General features: G+C 47.8%; 1 protein-coding gene across 7 annotated transcripts in view; it reads left to right on the top strand.

Annotated features, from left to right (window-relative positions):
• The window catches only part of SFSWAP (splicing factor SWAP), a 64,264-nt gene that overhangs the window by 34,726 nt on the left and 7,258 nt on the right, over positions 1–22,280 (top strand). For 4 of the 7 annotated variants that reach the window (XM_012779741.3, XM_012779740.3, XM_075996413.1 and 1 more), the window contains 8 exons: positions 436–676; positions 1,666–1,797; positions 2,350–2,443; positions 3,165–3,330; positions 9,396–9,626; positions 10,735–10,925; positions 16,707–16,972; positions 21,738–21,893. In XM_012779741.3, the coding sequence (XP_012635195.1) occupies positions 436–676; positions 1,666–1,797; positions 2,350–2,443; positions 3,165–3,330; positions 9,396–9,626; positions 10,735–10,925; positions 16,707–16,972; positions 21,738–21,893 (1,477 nt within the window). The remainder of the gene's footprint in view (positions 1–435; positions 677–1,665; positions 1,798–2,349; positions 2,444–3,164; positions 3,331–9,395; positions 9,627–10,734; positions 10,926–16,706; positions 16,973–21,737; positions 21,894–22,280) is intronic. The other 3 variants (XM_012779743.3, XM_012779742.3, XM_075996412.1) reach the window with 2 other exon arrangements.

The following is a 22,280-nucleotide window of genomic DNA, read 5'->3' as shown; positions in this document are numbered from 1 at the left end:
TAAATGAGAAAAGTGAGGTGCAGAGAACGCAGAGCTGCCGTCAGACTGGGGGAGCCGAGGGCGTCCGTGTGCGTGTGTGCTTTCTCGTGAGCACAGATCAGCTCGGCAGGCTGACCAGTTGCTTCTAGAGGGGGGACTTTTTCCCATTCTGCACATTCTGAAGTTAGGGAGAGCAGTAATTTGTCTAGAGAACATTCACGTCTGGTTGCTCGGAATGTCCTCACGCCACTCGCTCTCCGTTTGTCCCTGGTGTGTGTTCTAGCTTCACCTAGTTCTAAGTTGCGTATGGTGTGGGCAGCAGGACAGGGAACGGCCCGGTTGGAAACAGGTAGGCGCTACACTGCGTCTGGGGAAGCACCCCGTTCTACTGCAGTGTAGACTCACAGCCTCGCCTGGCATTGGCCACACTCACGTCCCAAAACCGTGTCTCTGCAGCAGCGGTGGCAGCCATGTATTACAGCTACTACATGCTGCCGGACGGCACCTACTGCCTGGCGCCTCCCCCTCCGGGGATCGACGTGGCCACTTACTACAGCACCCTTCCTGCTGGCGTGACCGTGTCCAGCTCCCCCGGGGTGACGACCACTGCCCCTCCGCCTCCCGGGACCACGCCACCACCACCACCAACCACAGCCAAAACGAGCAGCGGGGCCACCTCCACGACCACCACCACAAGGTAAGCGTGCTCGGCCCAGTGCTGCCTGCCGGAGCCACTCAACACAGCAGTGACCAGGGCCTTCTCTATCGCACTTGGGGGTGGTGATCTGGCTCGCTCCATCATCTGAGTCATCATCATCCAAACCCCCAAGTTACAAAGTTGACAGGGAAACAGCAATCGTCATAACATGCAAATTCTTGTGCAAGGAAGTCCAACCACTTAGAAACTCTCACTCTGGTCTCGCATCCGTACCTGCCCCGCACCCCCAGTGTCTGTTCTCGAGAGTTCTGCTGATGGACGGTGCGAAATTCACCGTGAGGTGGAGCTGCACGCAGTTGTTTGCCAGACACGCAGGGTGCCAGAGAGTTGCCGATGGTGGCATTGGGATGCTTCTTGAGTCTCGCACGAGCCGTAGGCAGGTGGGGACCTGGCAGTTAGACCAGGCACCCCACGCAGACAGCAACAGGGCGCCCGGCCCTCCAGCAGAAAGGGCTCCTCGGTGCTGTGGGTGGGCGAGTACAGAGCAGGTGCCTCATCAGAGGGACTAGAGTGTCCCATGTTTACAAGAGGCTCTTGGGAAACTTAACGAAACACTTGACTGTTTCTGCGAAGGTGACCCTCTTTCGGATCACGCTGAGAAAGTCAAACATGAAATGAAGGATTTTGAGTCATGCTAGCCAGCTTTTTCAGTATAACAAAAAGCCAACCCTTGACTTATTCTTAGTTGTTTCTAAGAATTAGCTTGGGATTGGAGGGAAATGTTAACTAGGAGGGGAAGAAAATGAACCTGTTCTTATCATTTTACGCCTCATTTTTCAATAAAATCCCCGTTTTCACTGTTAACGACGACGGCCTCTGTCTGACTGACTCTACTTAGCTTCACCTTCCGTAAGCGCCTTCCTCGTGCGTGTGTGACCCGCGCACCTGTGAGCGTCTGAGCCGGGAGAGGCCCCGCCAGCAGCTCACGGGGCGCCGGGGCCACGCAGCTGACGGGGTCTCCTCCGCAGTGCACTTGCTCCCGCGGCCGCCATCATCCCCCCGCCCCCCGACATCCAGCCCGTGATCGACAAGCTGGCGGAATACGTCGCCAGGAATGGCCTGAAATTTGAGACCAGCGTTCGTGCCAAGAATGATCAAAGGTCAGATGAAAATGTTATATATTTGGAATATGGTATTTGGGGTTTTAGTTTAGCTTTTGTTAAATCTAGATGCATAATTCCTTTTTTATGTTTTTAATCCTTTTTCTCCACTCAAATGTTTTTAGATTTATACTCGTATTGTTTAGAGTTGGATTGGTGTTTCTTATTGCGTTACCTGGTTTCGTTTCAGTTTGCTTTGTTTTGTTATTTAAGTAGAAATGTGGAAGCTACCTAAAATAAAAGGCTGGAATTCATGCTTTTCAAGAATCTGCCTTCAAAATGTAGACGCAAACGTTTCTTTTTTCAAATCATATAACGTTCCATGCCTCAGGTAGTAAAACGGAAAGCACGAGTTTGCATTTCCGGTGTGACCTGAGGAGATGATCCAGCCTCCCTCTGCCTCAGCGCCCGTGTCTGAACGGGCAGCTGTAAAAGCAGCAACTTCATAGACTTGTTAGGAAAATTAAAGAGTCGTCGTGGAGTGTTTGGGACAGCGCCAGTGTCACTGCAGTACGCCTGTCTTATTAAGCGACTTGCTTCCTTGCTCTGCAGGTTTGAGTTCCTGCAGCCGTGGCACCAGTACAACGCCTACTACGAGTTCAAGAAGCAGTTCTTCCTCCAGAAGGAGGGAGGCGACAGCACACAGGTACGTACCTGAAGGTAGGGACACAGATACAGAAATAGCTTCCTGTTTATTCTCAGTATGTGTAAAAGGGCTTGTTGATTCTAGATTTCTTTTTAATGTGTGTATACTGTCTTTAGCTTTCACTGCCTCAGAGTTAAAACTTGTTTTAGATCTGTTGAGAATGTTCACTCCCACTCACAGGGTGTTGATGATCATTTGTCCTGCACGTTCTAAACAAAAAAAGTCCCGTTTCTGCACACATTCGGTGTTCTGGCTGTCTGCCGTTTCTGACTGCTCTTGTGTTGTATTAACACTCATTTGAATGTGTGCGCGTGCTCACTGCTGGCCTGTGTGTCCTGACCAGGGTGGAGGCCTGTGGCCTGCGCCCTGCCCTCACGCCCTCCCTCCTCGCCAGGGCCCCGTTGGGAGCATCTGAAGGTCATCAGTGTCCAGAGAAAAGATAATGAAAATTGATTGGTTCACAAGGCAGTCTCAGAGCTGCAAGGAGTATAGTGTTTCCAGAGGAGGGAAGATCTCCTTTCACCTCTCTTTTCTTTCAGTCGTAGCAGGAAATAGCAGATCTGAAGTTGGAAGCGTATCCCTTAGTGCTTCTTGGCCAATAACATACAAATGCTGTTATCCCATGAAATATATATACCGTATCTTTCTCTCTCTCTCTCTCTCTCAACAAATTCTTCATAGTTTCTGATGTAGCAGTTTACAGCCATGTTTGATCTCTCAGGCTGCGTCAGCGCCAGAGGAGGCTCAGGCAGACGCCGCTCCCGAGAAGCCTGATGACGCCGGGGAGGGTGGCGTTCCGGAAGACGCGGCTGAGGCGGGAGGACGCGCGGGCGGGAAGAAGGAGGTGGCGTCCAGCAAGACCGCCCCGGACGGGAAGCTGGTGAAAGGTACGCCGCTGCCGAGCTGTGTCACGGTCCCACAGGCTCAGCAAGAGGGAATGTCGGTTCTGACGGCCAGGAGCCGTTGGCAGAGGCACAGCCAGGGTGGGGCTGGCGGCGCCTCTCCACTTGCCTCAGGCGACCTTCCTGGCGTGGCGCGTGGAGTCCCGTGAGTGTAAGCGAGTCTCGGGCAGGTGTCTAATGGCCTGTGCTGCGCAGGTTAACAGACCTGTTGAGGAAATTTCAAACCGTGTTTTCACCCCATCTGACTTCCGAAACGTTGTTTGTGTGCAAACTCTTGTACCCACGAAATTTATTTTCTTTATTTGCCAAAGCAGATTCCTTGAGAATCTCTACCACTCAGTTTATTCACCTTGTGTTCTTAGAAGGAGATTCCCATCCCGCAGGACAGGCGTGGGTGTGAATAGCCGATATAATAAAAAGCCAAAGGAAAAGGCTGGAGCGGGCGTGCTGGCAAAGGTCCGTGTGGCTGCGCCCGAGAGCAGTTGGTTCCCCTGGGTGGGGTGGGAGGGCTTTGTGCAGAGGAGGTGCTCGCCTGGTGTGGAGGGGAGACCGGAGGCCCAGGGAGGCGGCCCTGGGCCCAGGCCTTGTGGCGTGAAGCGGGGGAAGCCTGGAGAAGTGGGCGTGGCCAGCTCGTGGGGGTTCCCTGGGAGGTGCGTCCTGCACACCTTACAGGTTTATGGTTGGAGGAATGACTTTGCCCAGTCTGGTGACTCTGAACAGATTGGGGCAGGGCGCCGTCTCGGGTTTTTGGTGGGTTGGCGGGCTGGAGCGGAAGGTGGCGTGGGGCCGGGCTGCGTGCGAGCGCGCCTTGCCTGGGTTCGCCTTGTCTGGGAAGAGCGGGATCTCAGGTAACCGGACGACAGGGTGAATGGCTAACCGGGAAAATGCAGGTTAGAGAGTAAATGCATTTTCAAATTAATGATGGGAATGTGGCCTCGCCATGAGTCAGAGCCATCTGTGTCCTGAAGGCTGGAGCAGAAAGACGGGCAGGCGCGTCAGCACTGAAACCATGGGTCAGCGAAAGTAAGGGCCATGAGAATATTCCTTATAAAAAATCCATCAAATGCAGTGAAACTTTATGCAGAGGAAAATGTATGTATAGCCTTGTATGTTTAGGTTGGTAAACAAAAAATAAAACAAGCTTTGAACGAAGACCTAGGAAGAAACTAAAATGCATCTAAGGAAGGCAGGAAAAGGAAAATCGGTAAAAAGGCAGAAGTTCATGAGAAAATAATAAGGAAAGACCAATAAAATACATAGTCATTGTGCATGTTTAATATAGAGAAAAACAAATGCAAATTTGCAGCATGAACATTCACAAGAATAACATATAGATTTCTTTAGGTTTGAATGAATTTGAAAAATGTTATTTTCTAAGAAGATATAAATTGGTGAAATTGTTTCCAGAAGAGATGGGAAACTGACATAGATCTGTGAAAGAATTTTAAAATGTTGGTCAGTGAAATGCCTCTAAAACCAGGCAGTCGGCCAAGACCAAGGCCAGGTTAATTTACCCTCAAGAAATAGAACGCCTGTGTCATTAAACCTACTCCAGAGCATGAAGAAAGATGGAAATTATGAAGCTCTCAAAGCTCAGTAATCCGTAGACCACCGTCACTTTCAAGTATAGATGTTAAAATATTAAACTGAATCCAGTTGTATGTTAGAATGGTAACAGATCTTCCATTGCAATTTGTCGTATTAACAGATGGAAGATTTTTCATACTTTTATCTCAGTAGATGCTGAGAAATTTTGATGATAAAACTTATTTAATAATAACTGATGTTGGAAAAACAGGCTTTTCATTTTGGGAAAAAAATAAGACACATCACATCTAACAACAGTAATTCCAGATAAATTCAGTATTTAAATGTAAAAAAGACCATAAAGGTAGAAGAAAACAAAGGTAAATTTTTTTATAATCTTGAAGTTGGAAAGGACTGTCTAAGAATTGAAGCCATAGTGAATAGGCCTGCTAGGGGCAGGGCCTGAATAAAGCTAAAAGACAAATGTGGAAATGGTGGTAATTGCTAACATAATAGAAGATGAAGGGTTAATATCCTTAACATAGAAAATACAATCACTGCAGTAGAAGACTGGACAAAGAACATGAAAAGATAGTCCAAAAAGAAGAAAATCAGATGGCCAGTAAATAAATTTTTTCAATATATTCTTAATAACAAGTTTTTGGTTTTTGCATTTTAAATTGATAGTTTAAAAAATAATACTCGCCAGGCGCAGTGGCTCACGCCTGTAATCCTAGCTCTCTGGGAGGCCGAGGCGGGCGGATTGCTCAAGGTCAGGAGTTCAAAACCAGCCTGAGCAAGAGCGAGACCCCGTCTCTACTATAAATAGAAAGAAATTAATTGGCCAACTGATATGTATATAAAAAATTAGCCGGGCATGGTGGCGCATGCCTGTAGTCCCAGCTACTCGGGAGGCTGAGGCAGAAGGATCGCTCGAGCCCAGGAGTGTGAGGTTGCTGTGAGCTAGGCTGACGCCACGGCACTCACTCTAGCCTGGACAACAACAAAGCGAGACTCTGTCTCGAAAATAAATAAATAAATAAATAATACTCAATGGTGGAGAGGCTGTGGGCAGTGGGCGCATTGTTTTTGGAAGTGTGAGTTGATAGATCCCAGCAATGTGGACCAAATTTTAAATGTGATACCTTTCCAAAACCCCCAAAAACATACCCTCACCAGGATGCTTGTACAGGGATATGCACCATAGGGCCTGTTAGTTTTTACAAACAGAAGAATTGGAGGCTGGGCGCGGTGGCTCACGCCTGTAATCCTAGCACTCTGGGAGGCCAAGGCAGGAGGATCACTTGAGCTCAGGAGTTTGAGACCAGCCTGAGCAAGAGGGAGACGCTGTCTCTACTAAAAATAGAAAAAGTTAGCCGGGCATGGTGGCGCATGCCTGTAGTCCCAGCTACTTGGGAGACTAACACAGGAGGATCTCTTGAGCCCAGGAGTTGGAGGTTGCTGTGAGCTAGGCTAATGCCACGGCACTCTACCTGGGGTGACAGAGCAAGACTCTGTCTAAAAAAGAAAGAAAGAAAAAAAAAAAAAGAATTGGAAACAGTTGTGGGAGATGTAAAATAAATTGGCATGACAATACTAAGAAATCGTATTGCTGCTTTTTAAAAAAATGGTCTATATTGACATGGAAGCGTGTCTGCACTGTTTATCCAGGAAGGTGTTGCTGCTTAAGTGAAAACAGCAGTTATGCAGCTGTCAGGTATGGTCCCGGTTTTCTTTTGTGTGTGTTTTCCGTATCTGAATTGCAGTCGATCTTTCATTGTGCTCATTTATGTTCTCAAAATCTCCCATAGAGGGTGTTTATTACTTTTGAAGTTAGAAGTTAGCAATAGAAGTTACTGCCTTAAAAATGGAAGCCTACTGGATGTAACAGATGGAGCGTTTGCTCCCGGGCGCTCGCTGCTCTGTGCTGGGCGCCAGGCTGCATCAGTGTGTGCGGGAGACAGGTCGGGCACCTGTGTGAGGAGGTGCCCTGGGCCAGCCCTTCAGGGACAAGAAAGCACCAGGTGGGAGAGCAGGTGCTCAGCTAGGGCCGCAGTGGTGAGGTGGAAGGCAGGGGCAACCCAGGTCACACAGGTTTTTTAGGGGGTTTTACTCTTGATTCGATGGGAAGCCATGCGTTCATAGGACATGCTTTCCATATGTTGTGATGTGCTTTGGAAGGAGGGTGCTAGGCAGAAGCAGTAGTTCCATGATTAAATAATTCTACAGAAAGAACTGATTCCTCATCCCCTGTGCTGAGCTGAGTTGCCTTGAGAAAGTCACTTAGCCTTTTTTGGGCTCAGTGTCCACATCTGCACGGTGGGGAGCCTGTCTTCCGCCTGGTGGAGCTGAAAGGTAAACCGAGGAAGCCTGCAGACTGCATGTTAGTTCTTTAAATCCCTTTTATTTTTCAAGAGACAAAGTCTTGCTCTTTTGCCCAGGCTGGAGTGCAGTGGTGCGATCATACCTCACTGTGACCTTGAACTGCTGAGCTCATGCGATCCTCCCGCCTCAGCCTCCAGGGTAGCTGGGACTACAGACATGTGCCACCACGCCTGGCTGATCTTTAAACTTTTTTGTTGAAATGGGATCCTACTGTGTTTCCCCGGCTGTCCTCAAGCAGGCACCCCACCTCAGCCTCCCGAAGCGCTGGGATTACAGGCGTGAGAGCGTACGCCTGGCAATAGATACTAGCTTTAAAATATCTGCTTTATGTTACACGTTGGCAGGAAGTGCTCCAAAAACTTTCATCTTAATACATTCTTTGTTGAATGCTAATTTTTCAAATTTGAAGAAGAGATGGTTGTAAAGAATTATTTCGAAATCATTTGGAGACACATTTTAGTCTATCCCCTTGAGTGATTTTGATTAACATTTTATGTGAAGGCTTCTCTCCTAGAAGTTTCCTTGACCTTATGTTTATTAAAGGGATCATATTACCATAGGCAGTAAAGGGTTTATTTTGTTAAATTTTTTTTCTTATGAAAAATTTCAAACGTACAAAAACAGAAGGTGGTCTGCTGACCCCCGCTTGGCCCCCTGCACAGGTGTTCAGCAGGTTGCCCTGGGCCGGCCTTGCTTTGAATATACCGGCCACTTTATTGACTTCCACCCCAGAATGTTCTCAAGCGAATCTCCATCATCATAGCATTTTCCCACAAATATTTTAGTATGTATCTCTAACAGATAAGGACTTTTTAAATATGTAACCACAGTAAGATGGTTACTATAGACTCTCCTTACAGAATGTATTTTTAATCCCTTGTGTTATACCCTTGTTCTGGGGGCGGTTATGAATGTAAACGTAGACTGTCCCAGTATGGGATACAGTTGCATAACATTGTCAGTAGGAGACTGATTTTGCTACTTTTTATTTTTAACTTACAAAATACTGCTCTCCCATTTAGTATCTTGGTGTGTACAGTGTAGCTTGAGATCATTGATGAAAGCTTGCTCTGTTTCGAAAGACCTGGGGTGGGACACTGCCTGCTTAGTGTCTACTTCACGTCACACGCGGGTTTATAATCATACAGTGCTAAACGTGAGAGAGCGCCTCAGAGGCCGGCAAGTAACCCCACGCTGTCCTGCTCAGGGAGTCCAGGTGCCACCACTGAGATGGGCCACACCCCTTCTAGGGCCTTCCTTGTTTACCCATAATCCTCCTCCTTCTCAAAGTCAGCGGGTTTGCAGTGCACTTAAAATTCCACTTCATTGTGGTTTGCTTGAATTTCCTTCATAAATATTTACTCACAGTTTTTAAAAATAAAGTATCGTATTGCATCCAATTAGCTCTCATTGAGGGCTATTTATAGAATGAGAAAGGGAGTCCATGTTTGTTGAGTGGGTTGGGATGGAGAAGGTGTTCTCCTCTTGGGCCTTCATGTTTCTGTTAAATTAAGTTTTCCAAATATTCTAGGGGAAAAAGATTGCACCACCTGTTATGCCGTGTTTAACGTTTTTTTGTAGGTGTAGAGAATGACTTAACATGACACCTACCACAAAATAGGCAAAAATGTTTGCTGAATAAAGGAACGAATTCCAGAATTTTGCTTTATAAGAAAAGGTTATTTTATGTAATGGAGTTTTCTTTAAAGATACCTTTTTTATAGTGGAGTCACATCATATGCCTACTTAAGCAAATTCAGCTGTATATTGAGCCATGAAAAAAATTTTATAAAAGAAAAATGATAAGAATTGACCACTGAAAATTGCAGGTATGGATGCCAAGCTCTGGCGTCAGCCCTTGCGTCCCTGCGGGCAAGGCGGCCGCCCGTGCAGCCCCCGCCAGTGCGGGTCTCGGTGTGAGCCGCCCGTGCTGGGTCCAGGGACGTGGGCCTCGCCGTGTGCGGTAGGCATTTGACCAGGACCTCAGTCCCGCGGCAGACCCTGCATAAGATGTGGCTCCACCCTGGTCGTCCCCTTCCCCCCAGCTGACGCTCAGGCGGGTGGCAGGGCCTGTGACGATTCTGCTCTGTGCTTCCAGTTGCCTAAATTGTGTCATGATTCTCACCTTTCCTCACTAGCTTCATTTGCTCCAATAAGCTTTGCAATCAAGGCCAAAGAAAATGATCTACTTCCCCTGGAAAAAAATCGTGTTAAGCTAGATGATGACAGTGATGATGATGAAGAAAGCAAAGAAGGCCAAGAAAGTTCTAGTAGTGCTGCACACACTAACCCGGCAGTTGCCCCACCCTGTGTAGTTGTTGAGGAGAAGAAGCCTCAACTTACCCAGGAGGAGCTAGAAGCAAAGCAAGGTTTGTCGATAGCTTTTGAACTTCTTGAAAGAAAGAAAATACATAAATATAAGATTTTTCTGCTAAGCCAAAAGCACTGAGACCGCCAAGTGGAATCTCAGGCCTTAGCAGATCAGAGCCGTTTGTGAGTTGCGTGCTGTGTCTGAGGTCCCGAAGTTCTCTGTCAGATGATGAGCTCTGCTCCTCGCTGAGCACCAGAGCGGTGCCTCTGGCGAGTCCTTTCAGAGGAACCTCGGTGGCCAGCTGAAACCTAATGGGCCGGGGCGGAGTGCTTTAATGGAGGCTCTCTTTGTGCTCGGCGGGCAGCCCCAGGGTGAGACGCAGCCTGCACTCCCCGCTCGGGCTGGCATGCCAGCGCAGGAGGTGCCCTTTTGTGCGGCTGTCTCCCCGCGGGACCCCCCCCCCCCCCCCCGCCCTTCCAGGCCCGGCTCATCTTCACGGGTCACAGCCCGCGGCCCGCAGTGCTGGGGCGTCTTTCCGTCCTCCTGCCCTGCTCCAAAATAAATTATAGCCTGCGTTAAAGAGTTAATTGACGATGGCTTTTGTGGTTTTTACCCATTCTAACTGGTTTTCCCAAATTGCTTCTTCTGTATGTACACAAACAGACCAAGCAGCATTTATAAGAGGTAATTTTTTAGCCACAATATGCCTCACGGTCAAGAACTCACCTTGTGCTGCAGTGCTCTCCCTGAGCAGACTTGTGTTCCTGCTTGTACTTGTGTGCAGACCAGGCCGCTGCCGAATGTCTGGAATAGAGCACTCTCGTAGAGCACCGCTGCCTGGCGTGAATACTCCGGACACGTGTGTGTGAGAGCCATTCTGAGGGTCCCGTTATTTCGGCTTTCACTAGTGTGGAATCCATCGGCCTTCTGACTTCACGGTTAAAATGTTAAAAAGGCATTATAAACTAATTCAAAATTTGATTTGTCCAGTGTGCGTGCCTGTTCTGAAATTTGTATCATACTCATTTTTTTAAATGACTGCATTCATTATATGACCCTTATGCTGCTTGAAAATTAAAATAGCAAGATGCAACACTGCGTGCTCTAAACGTCTCTCTCTCTCGTCTGTTTTGTTTTGTTTTGTTTTGTTTTGTTTATTCTTTAAGCGAAGCAAAAGCTGGAGGACCGCCTTGCCGCTGCCGCCCGTGAAAAGCTGGCCCAGGCGTCTAAGGAGTCAAAGGAGAAGCAGCTTCAAGCGGAACGTAAAAGGAAAGCGGCGTTATTTTTACAGACCTTAAAAAACCCTCTGTCAGAAGCAGAAGTTGGGAAAGTCGAGGAGAGCCCTTTCAGTGTAGAGGTACGTCACACAGACTCCCGGCCGCAGGCCCGGCCGTGACCCCTCCAGCTGCTCACGTCTCTGGCCTGCGGGAGGGACGTCAACCTACGGGCTCCTTCTTCTGTGCGTCCGTCAGGCTCCGGTGCTGGTCCTCCTGTGGGGGCACATGTGCGCGTCCGCACAGAGGCTGGCTGTCACCGCAGGGCATCCTCGGACCTCTGGGCCCGGGCCAGCACCTGTGCTTCAGAGCTGCCCTCCCGGGGCTGGCGGGAGGGCCTCGTGCGGGGCCTGCCAGGGAAGTGTGGGGAACGGACCGTGCGTGGCAGAAATCCTTACACCAGGGTCTATAGCTGCATCAATTTTAATTAATTAAAAGGAAAAGTAAGATGTGGCCACCGTTGTCTTTCTAAAGGGGGAGTTGAGGGCACAGACTCCAGGGGCAGGTGGCCCCTTCCTCGGTGGTGTGACCAGGGGTGTGGCCTCCAACAGGATCGTCAGGTGCCTGCCGTACAGGCTCTGTGTAGCGGGCTGCCCGGCGCAGGTCCTGGGACCCGCCTGCTCCCGCAGCTGGGACAGCGCCGGCAGTCGAGCCCCTTCCATGAAGCTCTGCTCTTTTCTCGTCACGTCGATTTAGAGTCTCTTAAGTTTTTTTTTAGAATCTTTATAGCATTTCACTTCTGAATTTTAGTTTATATTTAAACTATGCTTCCAAGATATCTAGAGATTCTTTTGGGAGTCCTGGAACATTTTGGAGATGAAACTTCTGTAAAGCAGGAAGAGCCATAGAGCACGAACACGCACTGAGGCTTAGCAGAGGACGGTCTCTGTGTCAGTACACCCACGACACCGAGATCCTCGTAGCTGGTCCCACAGTTTCAGATAAATTAAAAGCCTGCCTTACATTTGAACTATGATAATAGGATGAGTTGTAGATCCACAATTAAACAGTAGCTAAAAAGTTCAGGCTTTGTGTTTTTTTAAGAGCGGTTCAAAACAGTCATTTTAAAAGAATCTATCTCAACCTAGTCTCTCGTTTAAAAAAAAAAAAGGAAAGGTACTAATGCCAGGAATTTTACGTTTTGAAAAGTTTTGAACCTTCAGAAAAATTGAAAGAACGGTAGAAAACCCCAGCGCACCCTTGCCAGCCGCCCGCAGTGTCCGCCTGTGCGTGCTCGCTCGAGTGCTCCCAGACCAGGGAAGCGCCCCAGAACGCGCCCGCGTGTTTCTCTCGGAGGACCGCGGTTGCTGTCCTTTCTGTGAGTGTCCACAGATGTCTTTGTGTTTTTTTTTTTTTTGAGATAGAGTCTCGCTTTGTTGCCTAAGCTAGAGTGAGTGCCGTGGCGTCAGCCTAACTCACAGCAACCTCAACCTCTTGGGCTCAAGCAATCCTCCTGCCTCAGCCTCCCGAGTAGCTGGGACTATAGGCATGTGCCACCATGCCCGGCTAATTTTATATATATATTAGTTGGCCAATTAATTTCTTTCTATTTATAGTAGAGACAGGGTCTCGCTCTTGCTCAGACTGGTTTCGAACTCCTGACCTTGAGCGATCCGCCCGCCTCAGCCTCCCAGAGTGCTGGGATGACAGGCGTGAGCCACCGCGCCCGGCCCACAAATGTCTTTTGTAGCCAGCTTTCCCCTGGGCGTAGCACAGGCACTTCACTTTTTGTACTTTAATTATATTGACATTTCTAAGAGTCTAGACCATTATTCAGAACTAATCCTCTGCATGTAGTCACTTGGTTTATTTGTTTTTCTGTGGAAAGCATCATTGAGTTCAGCTTTTTACCATTCTGCTGAAGGCTGAATCGGCTTTCTTTTTTGAGACTGGGTCTTGCACTGTCTCCCAGGCTGGAGTGCAGTGGCGTCATCACAGCTCACTGCAGCCTCAGACTGCTGGGCTCAAGCGATCCTCCTGCCTCCGCCCTCTGAGTAGAGGGGACTGCAGGCGTGTGCCACCAGGCCCAGCTGATTTTTCTCTTTTTTATAGAAACACGATCTTGCTATGCTTCTCAGGCTGGTCTTGAACTCTTGGGCTGAAGCAATCTTTTCTCCTTCCCGCCAGAGTGCTAGGATTGTAGGCGCGAGCCACTGCACCCAGCCTTGAATCAGCTTTCTTATGTTAGGAGTCAGGCTGAAATCCTCTCAAATCTGGCAGGAGGCCTCAAAAACAATAGCTGAATTGGACTGGGAAGAATAGTGAATGTGAGTTTGTGGGAGACCTTGTCGAGTTACGGAATGCCGTGGAATGTTCCTGCTCGCTGAGTCCTGGGTGTTCAGACCACCTGCTCTGAAACCACCTCTGCTTGCTGTCAGTGGTCGTGACGCCAGCTCCCCAGCCCCTCTCCACACGTCTTCAGAGACAGCCCCGCTCCAGCCACTTAGGCAGAAGCACAGAGGGCCCGTGTCGCTCCTTACCTTTGAAAAGATTTCTGCAGCAGTAAGGAATGAAACACACACCAACTAAAAGTCATGGAGACTGCTGCAGCCATATAGAAAAATGCTTTTGGTATGATGAAGGGGACAAGGAGAATGTAAAATATCTTCACTTTCATGGTTGCAGCTATAAAAATTGTGCATATAGCAAGGAAGGAGAGAAAACTTAAGAAAGTAAAGGAACTGTTAGAGTGGTATGTGGGTTCTTTTAACCACTTCGGTACCACGCTCACCAGCCACGAAACTTTGCCCACAGCCGGCACTCACAGTCCGCACAATAGTCTGTGCTGTGCATTGACGACGCATCTGTTTTGCTGTCGTGTGATGAGGAAAGCTTTAAAGCCCTGAAAGCTTGTTTTACTTTACAGACAGCTTTAGGATAATAACTATGATAACTCCTACTGAGGACTTGTTAAAAGGTCACAGATTCGTAGTAACTTATTAGCTGTATGTACACACTGCAACTGCAGAGATAAAAGTAAAAGCTTTTGGCTGTCAACTAAAGTTGACTCTTGGCTGTGCGCCTTCATGTCATGGCTGTCAGCTGAAGCCGACGCTAGTGTTCATCTGTGGCCATCCGCTGTAGTTGACGCTGAGCCGTGCACATCCATCTGTGGCTGACAGCTATAGTTGACACTGGTACTGAAGTGGTTAATTTCCTTTATTGTTTTGATATCATTTGTACAGTGAATAAAGGGGTTAATTAAAAGACATCTGCAAGCCGGGTGCAGCAGCTCACACCTGTGATCCTAGCACCCTGGGAGGCCAAGGTGGGAGGATTGCTTGAGCTCAGGAGTTCAAGACCAGCCTGAGCAAGAGTAAGACCCCATCTCTACTAAAAATAGAAAAATCAGCCGGGCGTTGTGGTGCGAGCCTGTAGCCCCAGCTACTCAGGAGGCGGAGGCAGGAGGGTCTCTTGAGCCCAGGAGTTTGAGGCTGCAGTTCTGACTTCCCTGTGGCTAGTGGGGGCTCTGGGTGCTAATGCTGCCTTCTGAGACTTCACGAGGGCCAGCACTGAAATCCCAGTAGCGTCTTGCATCCTTGAGTTCCATCTCAGTTTTCATACACGTGTACTCCTGAGAGTCTGTAGTTACTGGGGGTTTTTAATGGGTAAAGCTGGGTCTCCTGATGGTCCAGTGGCGGAGCTCTCCGTCAGCCAGCGCGGCCAAGCTGCACCCAGCAGTGCGAGCTCAGACCGGGGCCCGCCTGGGGCGCCTCTGAGCCCGGAGAGCCGAGAGGAGCTCGCAGCCTCCCCGCATGGTGCTTCGCTCTCTGTGGACGGAAAGCTTCCCGCTCGTGTGCACGTGGGAGAGGCAGCAGCGAGGATGCGGAACCTCTGACGTGATAAAGCTTGCTGCATCTCTAGTTTAAAGCATCACTTAATGTCTGCTATGGGCAAATCTTGATTAGTGGCAGAGTGGAAATAGGGGTTCTCAGATGTAGAGGTTGGTTTCTTATGGAGTGCTTACATGCTAGAATTGTTTTAACAATAAAGTCACTTAAAATTTAATCTGAAAAATATTGTTACACTGGAAGAATCTGAAGTGAGAAGGACCTTTTTGATAAGAGCTGTCCTACAGTGGGGCAGGTTTCCTTGAGAGAATGTGGGCAGAGATCATTTAGGCAGAGCCTTAGGAAAGAACTTGGCAAGGCCGAGTGCAGTGGCTGTCGCTGGTGGCTTTGGGCAGCTCCCGGGGTCAAGGTCAGAGTGTCGTTTGGGGCCAGGAGTTCGAGACCATCGTGGGCAACATAGCGAGACCCCATCTCAGAAAAAAAGAACCTGCAGAGTCACGTAGGAGAGGACAGTCAGGCCCCAGGTGAGGAAGGCAAGAGCGTCCACCGTGCTGCCGGGGGTCCCGAGACGTGTGAGCTGGGAGCTCACGCTGGGAGGGAGGCGCGGCTGCAGGAGACTCTCCCGTCACCTGGCTGCGCCGCCTTGGAGGGTCTGTCCGCTCACCGTGAGTGGACGGCGTTGGAGACGGCGTGCTGGAGTGTGGGCAGCAGGGGCCGAGAGACCACAGAGCAGCGACCTGGAGTGGTGACCTGCTCTCAGGGTGGGCCTGCCGCCCCTCCCACCGCCAGCGTCGGAGCGTGACTGCTCAGACTCTGTCGCTCTCCCCCATTCAGTTGGCCTGGCAGGCAGACCCCAGGAGAGGAAGTCAGAAGGAGGACCGGACCCCAAGCAGGTGCAGACTTAGCATCACCGTCCTTGTTCCCACCGGCTCCAGGCAGGGAGCAGGGCCTGCGGGAGCCCCTCTCCAGCGTCGGGCCAAACTCCAGCGGCTTTCCAAAGCCTTACAGCCCGGTGCTCGAGGCACAGAATGATGAATTGCAGGTTTCTCACTGTGTCTCAAGGTGTGCGTTTAATGACTGCGGTTAAAATTGACTTCAAGAGAATTGAGGAAGAATCTTGCTGGGGAGGAGGGGAGGGCCGAAGGCAGCTGGCCGGGGCCTGAACACGACACGGCTCTTCGCAGGGAAGAGGAGGCTGCTTCTCGGCCCGGGTGCCGGTGCTCCTGGTGCGGAAGTTCCTCCCGATGCGTTTGGGATTTGTACGCTCTTCTGTGCACCTGTGAAAAAATCAAAGAGGGCCGGGCGTGGTGGCTCATGCCTGTAATCCTAGCACTCTGGGAGGCCGAGGCAGGAGGATTGCTCGAGGTCAGGAGTTCGAAACCACCCTGAGCAAGACCTTGTCTCTACTAAAAATAGAAAGAAATTAATTGACCAACTAAAAAATATATATATACAAAAAATTAGCCGGGCATGGTGGCACATGCCTGTAGTCCCAGCTACTTGGGATGCTGAGGCAGGAGGATCACTTGAGCCCAGGAGATTGAGGTTGCTGTGAGCTAGGCTGACGCCATGGCACTCACTCTAGCCTGGGCAACAAAGTGAGACTCTGTCTCAAAAAAAAAAAATCAAAGAGGAACCCATTTAGTTTGGACCTTCTGTAAAAAGTGTTTTCAGAGTAGTACTGAGGTTCATAAAAAACTTCATGGAGGTTCAGGAAATCTCCTCTTTCAATGGAAAGTTAAAATTATTGAAGAACAAACAGATTTTTTTTCAAGCACAGTATCGTTGTTACTGTGTTCCTTTCGTTGCTTCGAGCTGCCGACAGCCTGCCGACAGCCTGATGCAGGAGCCACCGCAGACGGGAGGCGTCGCCCAGTCTCCAGGGCGTGAGGAGTCACTTCCCTGAGCTGCCGGGGAGATCTTTGTGAATAGCCGTGGGAAGGACACGGGCCTTGCTGTGAGATGGTTGCTGTGTTATCGGTGTGAGGGACCCAAAGTTGAAATCGTATAAATACATATTTTTAAATGTCGTATTTCCCCTGCTAATACCCAGACATTTACTTTTGTTTCCAGGAGACCAGTGCTGTGCCCTGTCCTCTACTCACTGGGGGCAGACCTCTGCCTACTTTAGAAGTTAAACCACCCGAAAGGCCTTCAAGCAAAAGCAAAGACCCACCGAGAGAAGAAGAGAGAGAAAAGAAAAAGAAAAAGCACAAAAAGAGATCTCGAACAAGATCACGGTCTCCCAAGTACCACTCGTCATCCAAGTCCAGGTCTAGATCACACTCAAAAGCAAAGCATTCTCTTCCCAGTGCCTACCGCACGGTGCGGCGGTCTAGGTGGGTGTGCAGGGCGGCGCCCGCCGCTGCGTGCTGTGTCTGGTGTGCGTGCGTTATGTCCTGCGCCCAGTGCCCGGGAGAGCCGGGCAGGAAGCTTGACGGCAGTGCAGCTTTCATTAAGCAGGCGTGTGCACGTGCGTGTGTGTGTGTGTGTGTGTGTGTCCTGCAGGCCCAAGTAAGATCTTTTGAAACTACTGTTTTGTCTTATATTTAACTTTTCAAAGCTCATCCACCGCTGCCAGGTTTAAAAAATAGATTGATTTAAATTTTAACAGGTCCTGGAAGCAAGTCTAGCACATCTGCTGAACATGTGAAAAATTCGCAGGGTGGTGTGCTGGGGTCCTCGTGTTCTTTGCGTGAGCGGGCTTTCCCACGCTGATTTCTATCGGTTATGTCAGTTTCGAGGCAGGAGGAGTCTTTGCGGCGTGCTGCGTGTTGGGTCCCCTGCGCAGCACCTGCCGGCACACGCGGCGTGGGCGGGGCACAGACCCGTCTCGTGCGGTCCGTAGGCCTCTCCACGCCCCTGCTAAGAGCCCCTGCTCTGCCCAGAGCCTTCTTCACCAGCAGCCAATTTTTGAAAAAGCGGAAACAGACAATAATAGAAACATTGAAGGGTCATGGAATTTACTGCTTAGTAAAACCGTTTTTAAAAACAACCGAATGTCTCACAGGAGGTTCAGAAAGGCACGTCATGTTTTTGAGACTCGTCGCCCCGTGATGTGCTGCGTTGCCTGGGCCCTTGTGAGTCTCCCTCCAACACAGCACTCGCACTGTTGCGGTCCAGTGTTTCTTATCTAACTGACGTCAGCTCTTGCCTTTCCGTAGGAAAAATGCAGATGCCCGTATGCCTTATGTTTAAAAAAAAAGAAATACAGGCTGGGCACAGTTTCTCATGTCTGTGAGAGCTAATCCTAGCTCTTTGGGAGGCCAAGGCAGGAGGATTGTTTGAGGTCAGGAGTTCAAGACCAGCCTGAGCAACATAGCAAGACCCCATAGCTACGATAAATAGAAAAATTAGTCCCAACTACTGGGAGGCTAAGGCAGGAGGATCACTTGAGCCCAGGAGTTGGAGGTTGCAGTCAGCTATGACCATGCCACTGCCCTTATGCCTGGCCAACAAAGTGAGACCCTGTCTCTTTTTTTTTTTAAAAAAAAAAAAAGTATAATTTAAAAGTATAATTTTACATATTTGCCTCTATGAGTAGATCCTAAAAACAATATGCTTTCCTTTATTAGGCAGGCCAACCCCTAAAGGTTTGATAAGTATTTACACCAACTTCCCTGCAGTGAAATTGGATTAACTGCATTTTTGCTAGTTCTTTAGAATTTTCATCACTTCCTACCCTTACACAAGAATAAAAACTTGCTGTTTTTTAATTAAATGAACAGCTTTGCTGATATATCCCAAGAATTATATATCAAAAATTTTTTTAAATTGCTTATTTAAAAAAGTTTCCAGCCAGGCGCGGTGGCTCACGCCTGTCATTCTAGCACTCTGGGAGGCCAAGGCGGGTGGATCGCTCAAGGTCAGGAGTTAGAAACCAGACTGAGCAAGAGCGAGACCCCGTCTCTACTAAAAATAGAAACAAATTAATTGGCCAGCTAAAAATAAATAGAAAAAATTAGCCGGGCATGGTGGTGCATGCTTGTAGTCCCAGCTACTTGGGAGGTTAAGGCAGGAGGATTGCTTGAGCCCAGGTATTTGAGGTTGCTATGAGCTAGGCTGACACCACGGCACTCTAGCCCAGGCTACAGAGTGAGACTGTCTCAAAAAGAAAAAAAAAAGTTTCTTATGACATTATATAGCTGAAGATAGTAACATAGGCCCAAATAAGTCCCCTAATCAGCCTTGTTCAGTAAAATTCTTCCTAATCATTCTTTTCTGCAGGGCTCAAACAAAAGAAGGTATAATTCCTTCATAAATCTCCGGTCTTGGGACTGGTAACCGTGAGGAGATTCGCTCAGGTTTAATGTCGAGTGTTTAGCAAACACAGTAGGTTCTGATGCCTGGTGTTTAAACGTATCCCATCTCTTTAGTTTTAAGGAAAGGTGATGCAATGTCCATAAACTTTCCCCAGGTTATTATATTCAGAACTGGAAGTATTTATTTAACATTTGGAATTTTAAGTTTTGTGTTCTTTTTGTTGACTAATCTGTAATAGACTGAGTCCTTCTATGTATTATGTTATCTTTTTAAATTTTTTTTAGTTTAGGATAGATTTAGATTTACACATTTTATATGTAAATCTATAATATTTTTATATTATTTTTATGTATTCAGTATGGACAAGTCTAAGAAGCAAAATCCTGCTCTTTTTTAAGTTAACAATAAATCAGATCTTTGGTGTTTGATTTTGCAGTTCAGATAAAATATGAATTCAGAGCCCAACTGTATTTTAAAATAGGAGTGGTAACAGGAAACAAAACCTCCCATGTGTTGATTATTTCACACGTTTGCCCAGAGGCTGGCACCTGCTTCCGCCTGTGGCTTCGCTAAGGGCCGAGGATGGAGCCTGAGCTGTGGTCTCTGGAGCCTGAGGACACCGTTAAATGAGCCGGTGTCCTCTGTCACCTTTGCTTACAGAATTCTGCCCGGATCCTCTGAGGCTGTGCAGCCCGCGCTCTTCTGCACTGGGGGCAGACCCCCTCAGCCCCGGCTCCACAGCACTGCTCGGCTCCGGGGATCCAGGTGGATTTAAAACACAACAGTTATAAACAGGAGGGGGTGGTATTCTCCTCAGCAATATGAATTCTTGGAGTATAAAAAACAATTTAATTTTAAGCAAAATATTGAAAGCACTAATGATATTGTCATCGTCTTTTGTTTAACTATCTGTCTTTCCAGATAGAGTAGCCCAGTGCAGACATAGTGTCTACACAGGACGCATCAGACTTGCTTCTTGGGCCTGACATGACCAATTGATTATTTTCAATGACTGCTGCCAGCCCAGAGCAGAGCACCGCAGTTGTAGCCATTTCCTATGGTGGTAGGATGGTACATGGAATGTATTTTATTTCCTTTTATATATTAAGTTATTACCGTCTTATGTAAAATGTAGAGAGTTAAGAGTAGAAAGCCCTTTTATATCTTAATGAATTTTTATTTAGTGTCTATACTGTCCACGTTTGAAGCCCCATTTATTCCATATGTTTTAAATTATAGGCTACTCTGGATCTCCAAAGGTGAATTAGTCATAGAAAAAGCCTTTAGCTTTGGAAAACTAGTGTATGTTGCTTCTCAAAACCATACTGACTGTGACAAGGTAGTATGTAGTACCTTGAGTTAACATTGATTAAAGTGTAAGACTTTTTTTCTATCATGGTGTTTTCTATTTTCATTTCCATTTTTCTGTATCTTAACGGAATGAACAAGTACTCGTGCAGCTTATTTACTGCCTAAAATTAAAATTTAATTGTAATGGTTTAAGTATTTTAGACTAAACTTAAAACTAAGTTTGTTTTTTAAACTTGGTAAGGTTTCCTCTAGTGTTCATTTCAGAGCTAGTCCAGCCTTTGGGGGTATTCTAGATAGATCTAGAAATCTTTAAATGTCATCATTTTAAAACATCTTCCAGTACAGAGGATCTGTATGATAACGATGTATTTCTTTGTATGAATTAGCTCCCCGAGTACTTTGGGTGGTGGACACGGGCAGATTAACAGGACTTTTTTTTTAAAAAGAGAGTTTTATTTTAGCATTCAAAAAGAACACAAGCAAGCAAAATTGGGGTTATACTTTAAAGCTTGTGATCCTCCCTCACAGTCCTTTTCCCCCGTGATAAAACTGCATAGCAAACCAGTAAAAGGAATTGATTTCATCTGCGAATCCCCTCCCCTAAAGGAGGAAGTGCTCATCACGCCAACGTGGATCAGAACCGACCCAGATAGAACCACAGGGCGCCACCGTGTAGGAAACAGAAGCTGCAGCAGGCGGTTTGCCAGGCTTAGGGAACGATGAAGGTTTATTTGTAGGCGAAATTTGATCCACAGTTTTAACTTGAGAAGAGTGAGGAGCCTCCTGGTTGTCCCAGCTGGGTGGGATCCAGCCAGACCGTGCCGTGCAGGCGTCTGTTCAGTGACGCAGGACCGCGTGGTCAGGCAGAGGGAGGGTGAGGATTAGGCAGAGCCGTTGATACCGGTGCAGAGAAGCTCTTGTAGTTATAAACATAATCATTGTCATTCCGATAAAATGTCTGAATTTTATCGTTGAGAAAGTCTCATGCCTTTATTTGAAAGCAAATAGTAATGATTATTCTGGGAGAACTGACTTATGCGTAAAGTTTCATCTTTAAGAAGGGGTCTGGCCACATTATAACAGATGATTTACTTATAAAATGGAATTCTTGTTTCTTGTCCTCTGTACGTCAATATGAAAAGCCTAATTAACGGAATAAAAGGCATTAAAGCTTCTTCAGTTAAAATAAAACTTAAAGAATTATGTAATGGTATTTACTGCCCCCAATTCTGAGGTGGGGTTTTTTTCCCAGAGAGCTTAAAATCTGCTGGTAACAGCCACTTCAATTAAAAAAAAAAAAAAACCTAATACTAACAGCCACTACAAGATGGTATTATATTCTAAGTTATGAGTTTGCAGGCACTAAAAACTAATTTATTTCTCCTGATTATCGAGTCTATTGTAGAGCTCTACGTCTGAGCAGCCGTAGGCGCCATAGCCTTGATTAAGCAGAGCTTTTTTCAGGGATCTGGTAGCGCCCAGCCCAGCACCTTTTGCTCTGAGTGTGAAGTGTGTGCCTCCGTGTCACAGAGCCACGGCCTCCCCAGGGACACTGAGCACGGAGCCTTGTCAGAGCAGCTCGGCAGTGACAGCAGGAGCAGAGCAAGGAGCTTATCAGGCAGCCTCGGCCACCAACAGATTTGACTCCCGGAGCTCTTTTGAGGGAAAACCTGGTAAAATGTCAAGGTGTCTAACTGACCTCACCTTTGTGATCTGTTTATATAAATCTTAGGAAAGGTCTGGGGAAAAATCAAAAACACTTATAAATTCAAAGGCAGGTGGGGCCAGAGACGCCCCTGGAGCTGCCCACGGCCGGCTGTGGGGGCTCGGGGGGCTCAGGCCTCCCCCAGGGCGCCAGAGGGTGGAGCGTGGTCCCACACGCATCCGTGGAGTGACAGCCCGCGTTGGTTTGGGGTTCTATTGTAATTAAAATGATGCGATGATGCAACGTAGAACTTTTTTAAATGGCAAGATCAAACCACTCTTCTTTATATTGTTTTTGAGTGGGTTGTCATGGAAACAGAACGGAAAGAAATGGTGGGGTTTTTTTTTCCAGATTTCAGCTCATTGCAG

This window comes from Microcebus murinus, chromosome 22 (genome assembly GCF_040939455.1).
Source record: "Microcebus murinus isolate Inina chromosome 22, M.murinus_Inina_mat1.0, whole genome shotgun sequence".
NCBI lineage: Eukaryota > Metazoa > Chordata > Mammalia > Primates > Cheirogaleidae > Microcebus > Microcebus murinus.
Note: the sequence above shows the minus strand (reverse complement) of the source record. Positions and strands in the feature narration are given on the sequence as shown.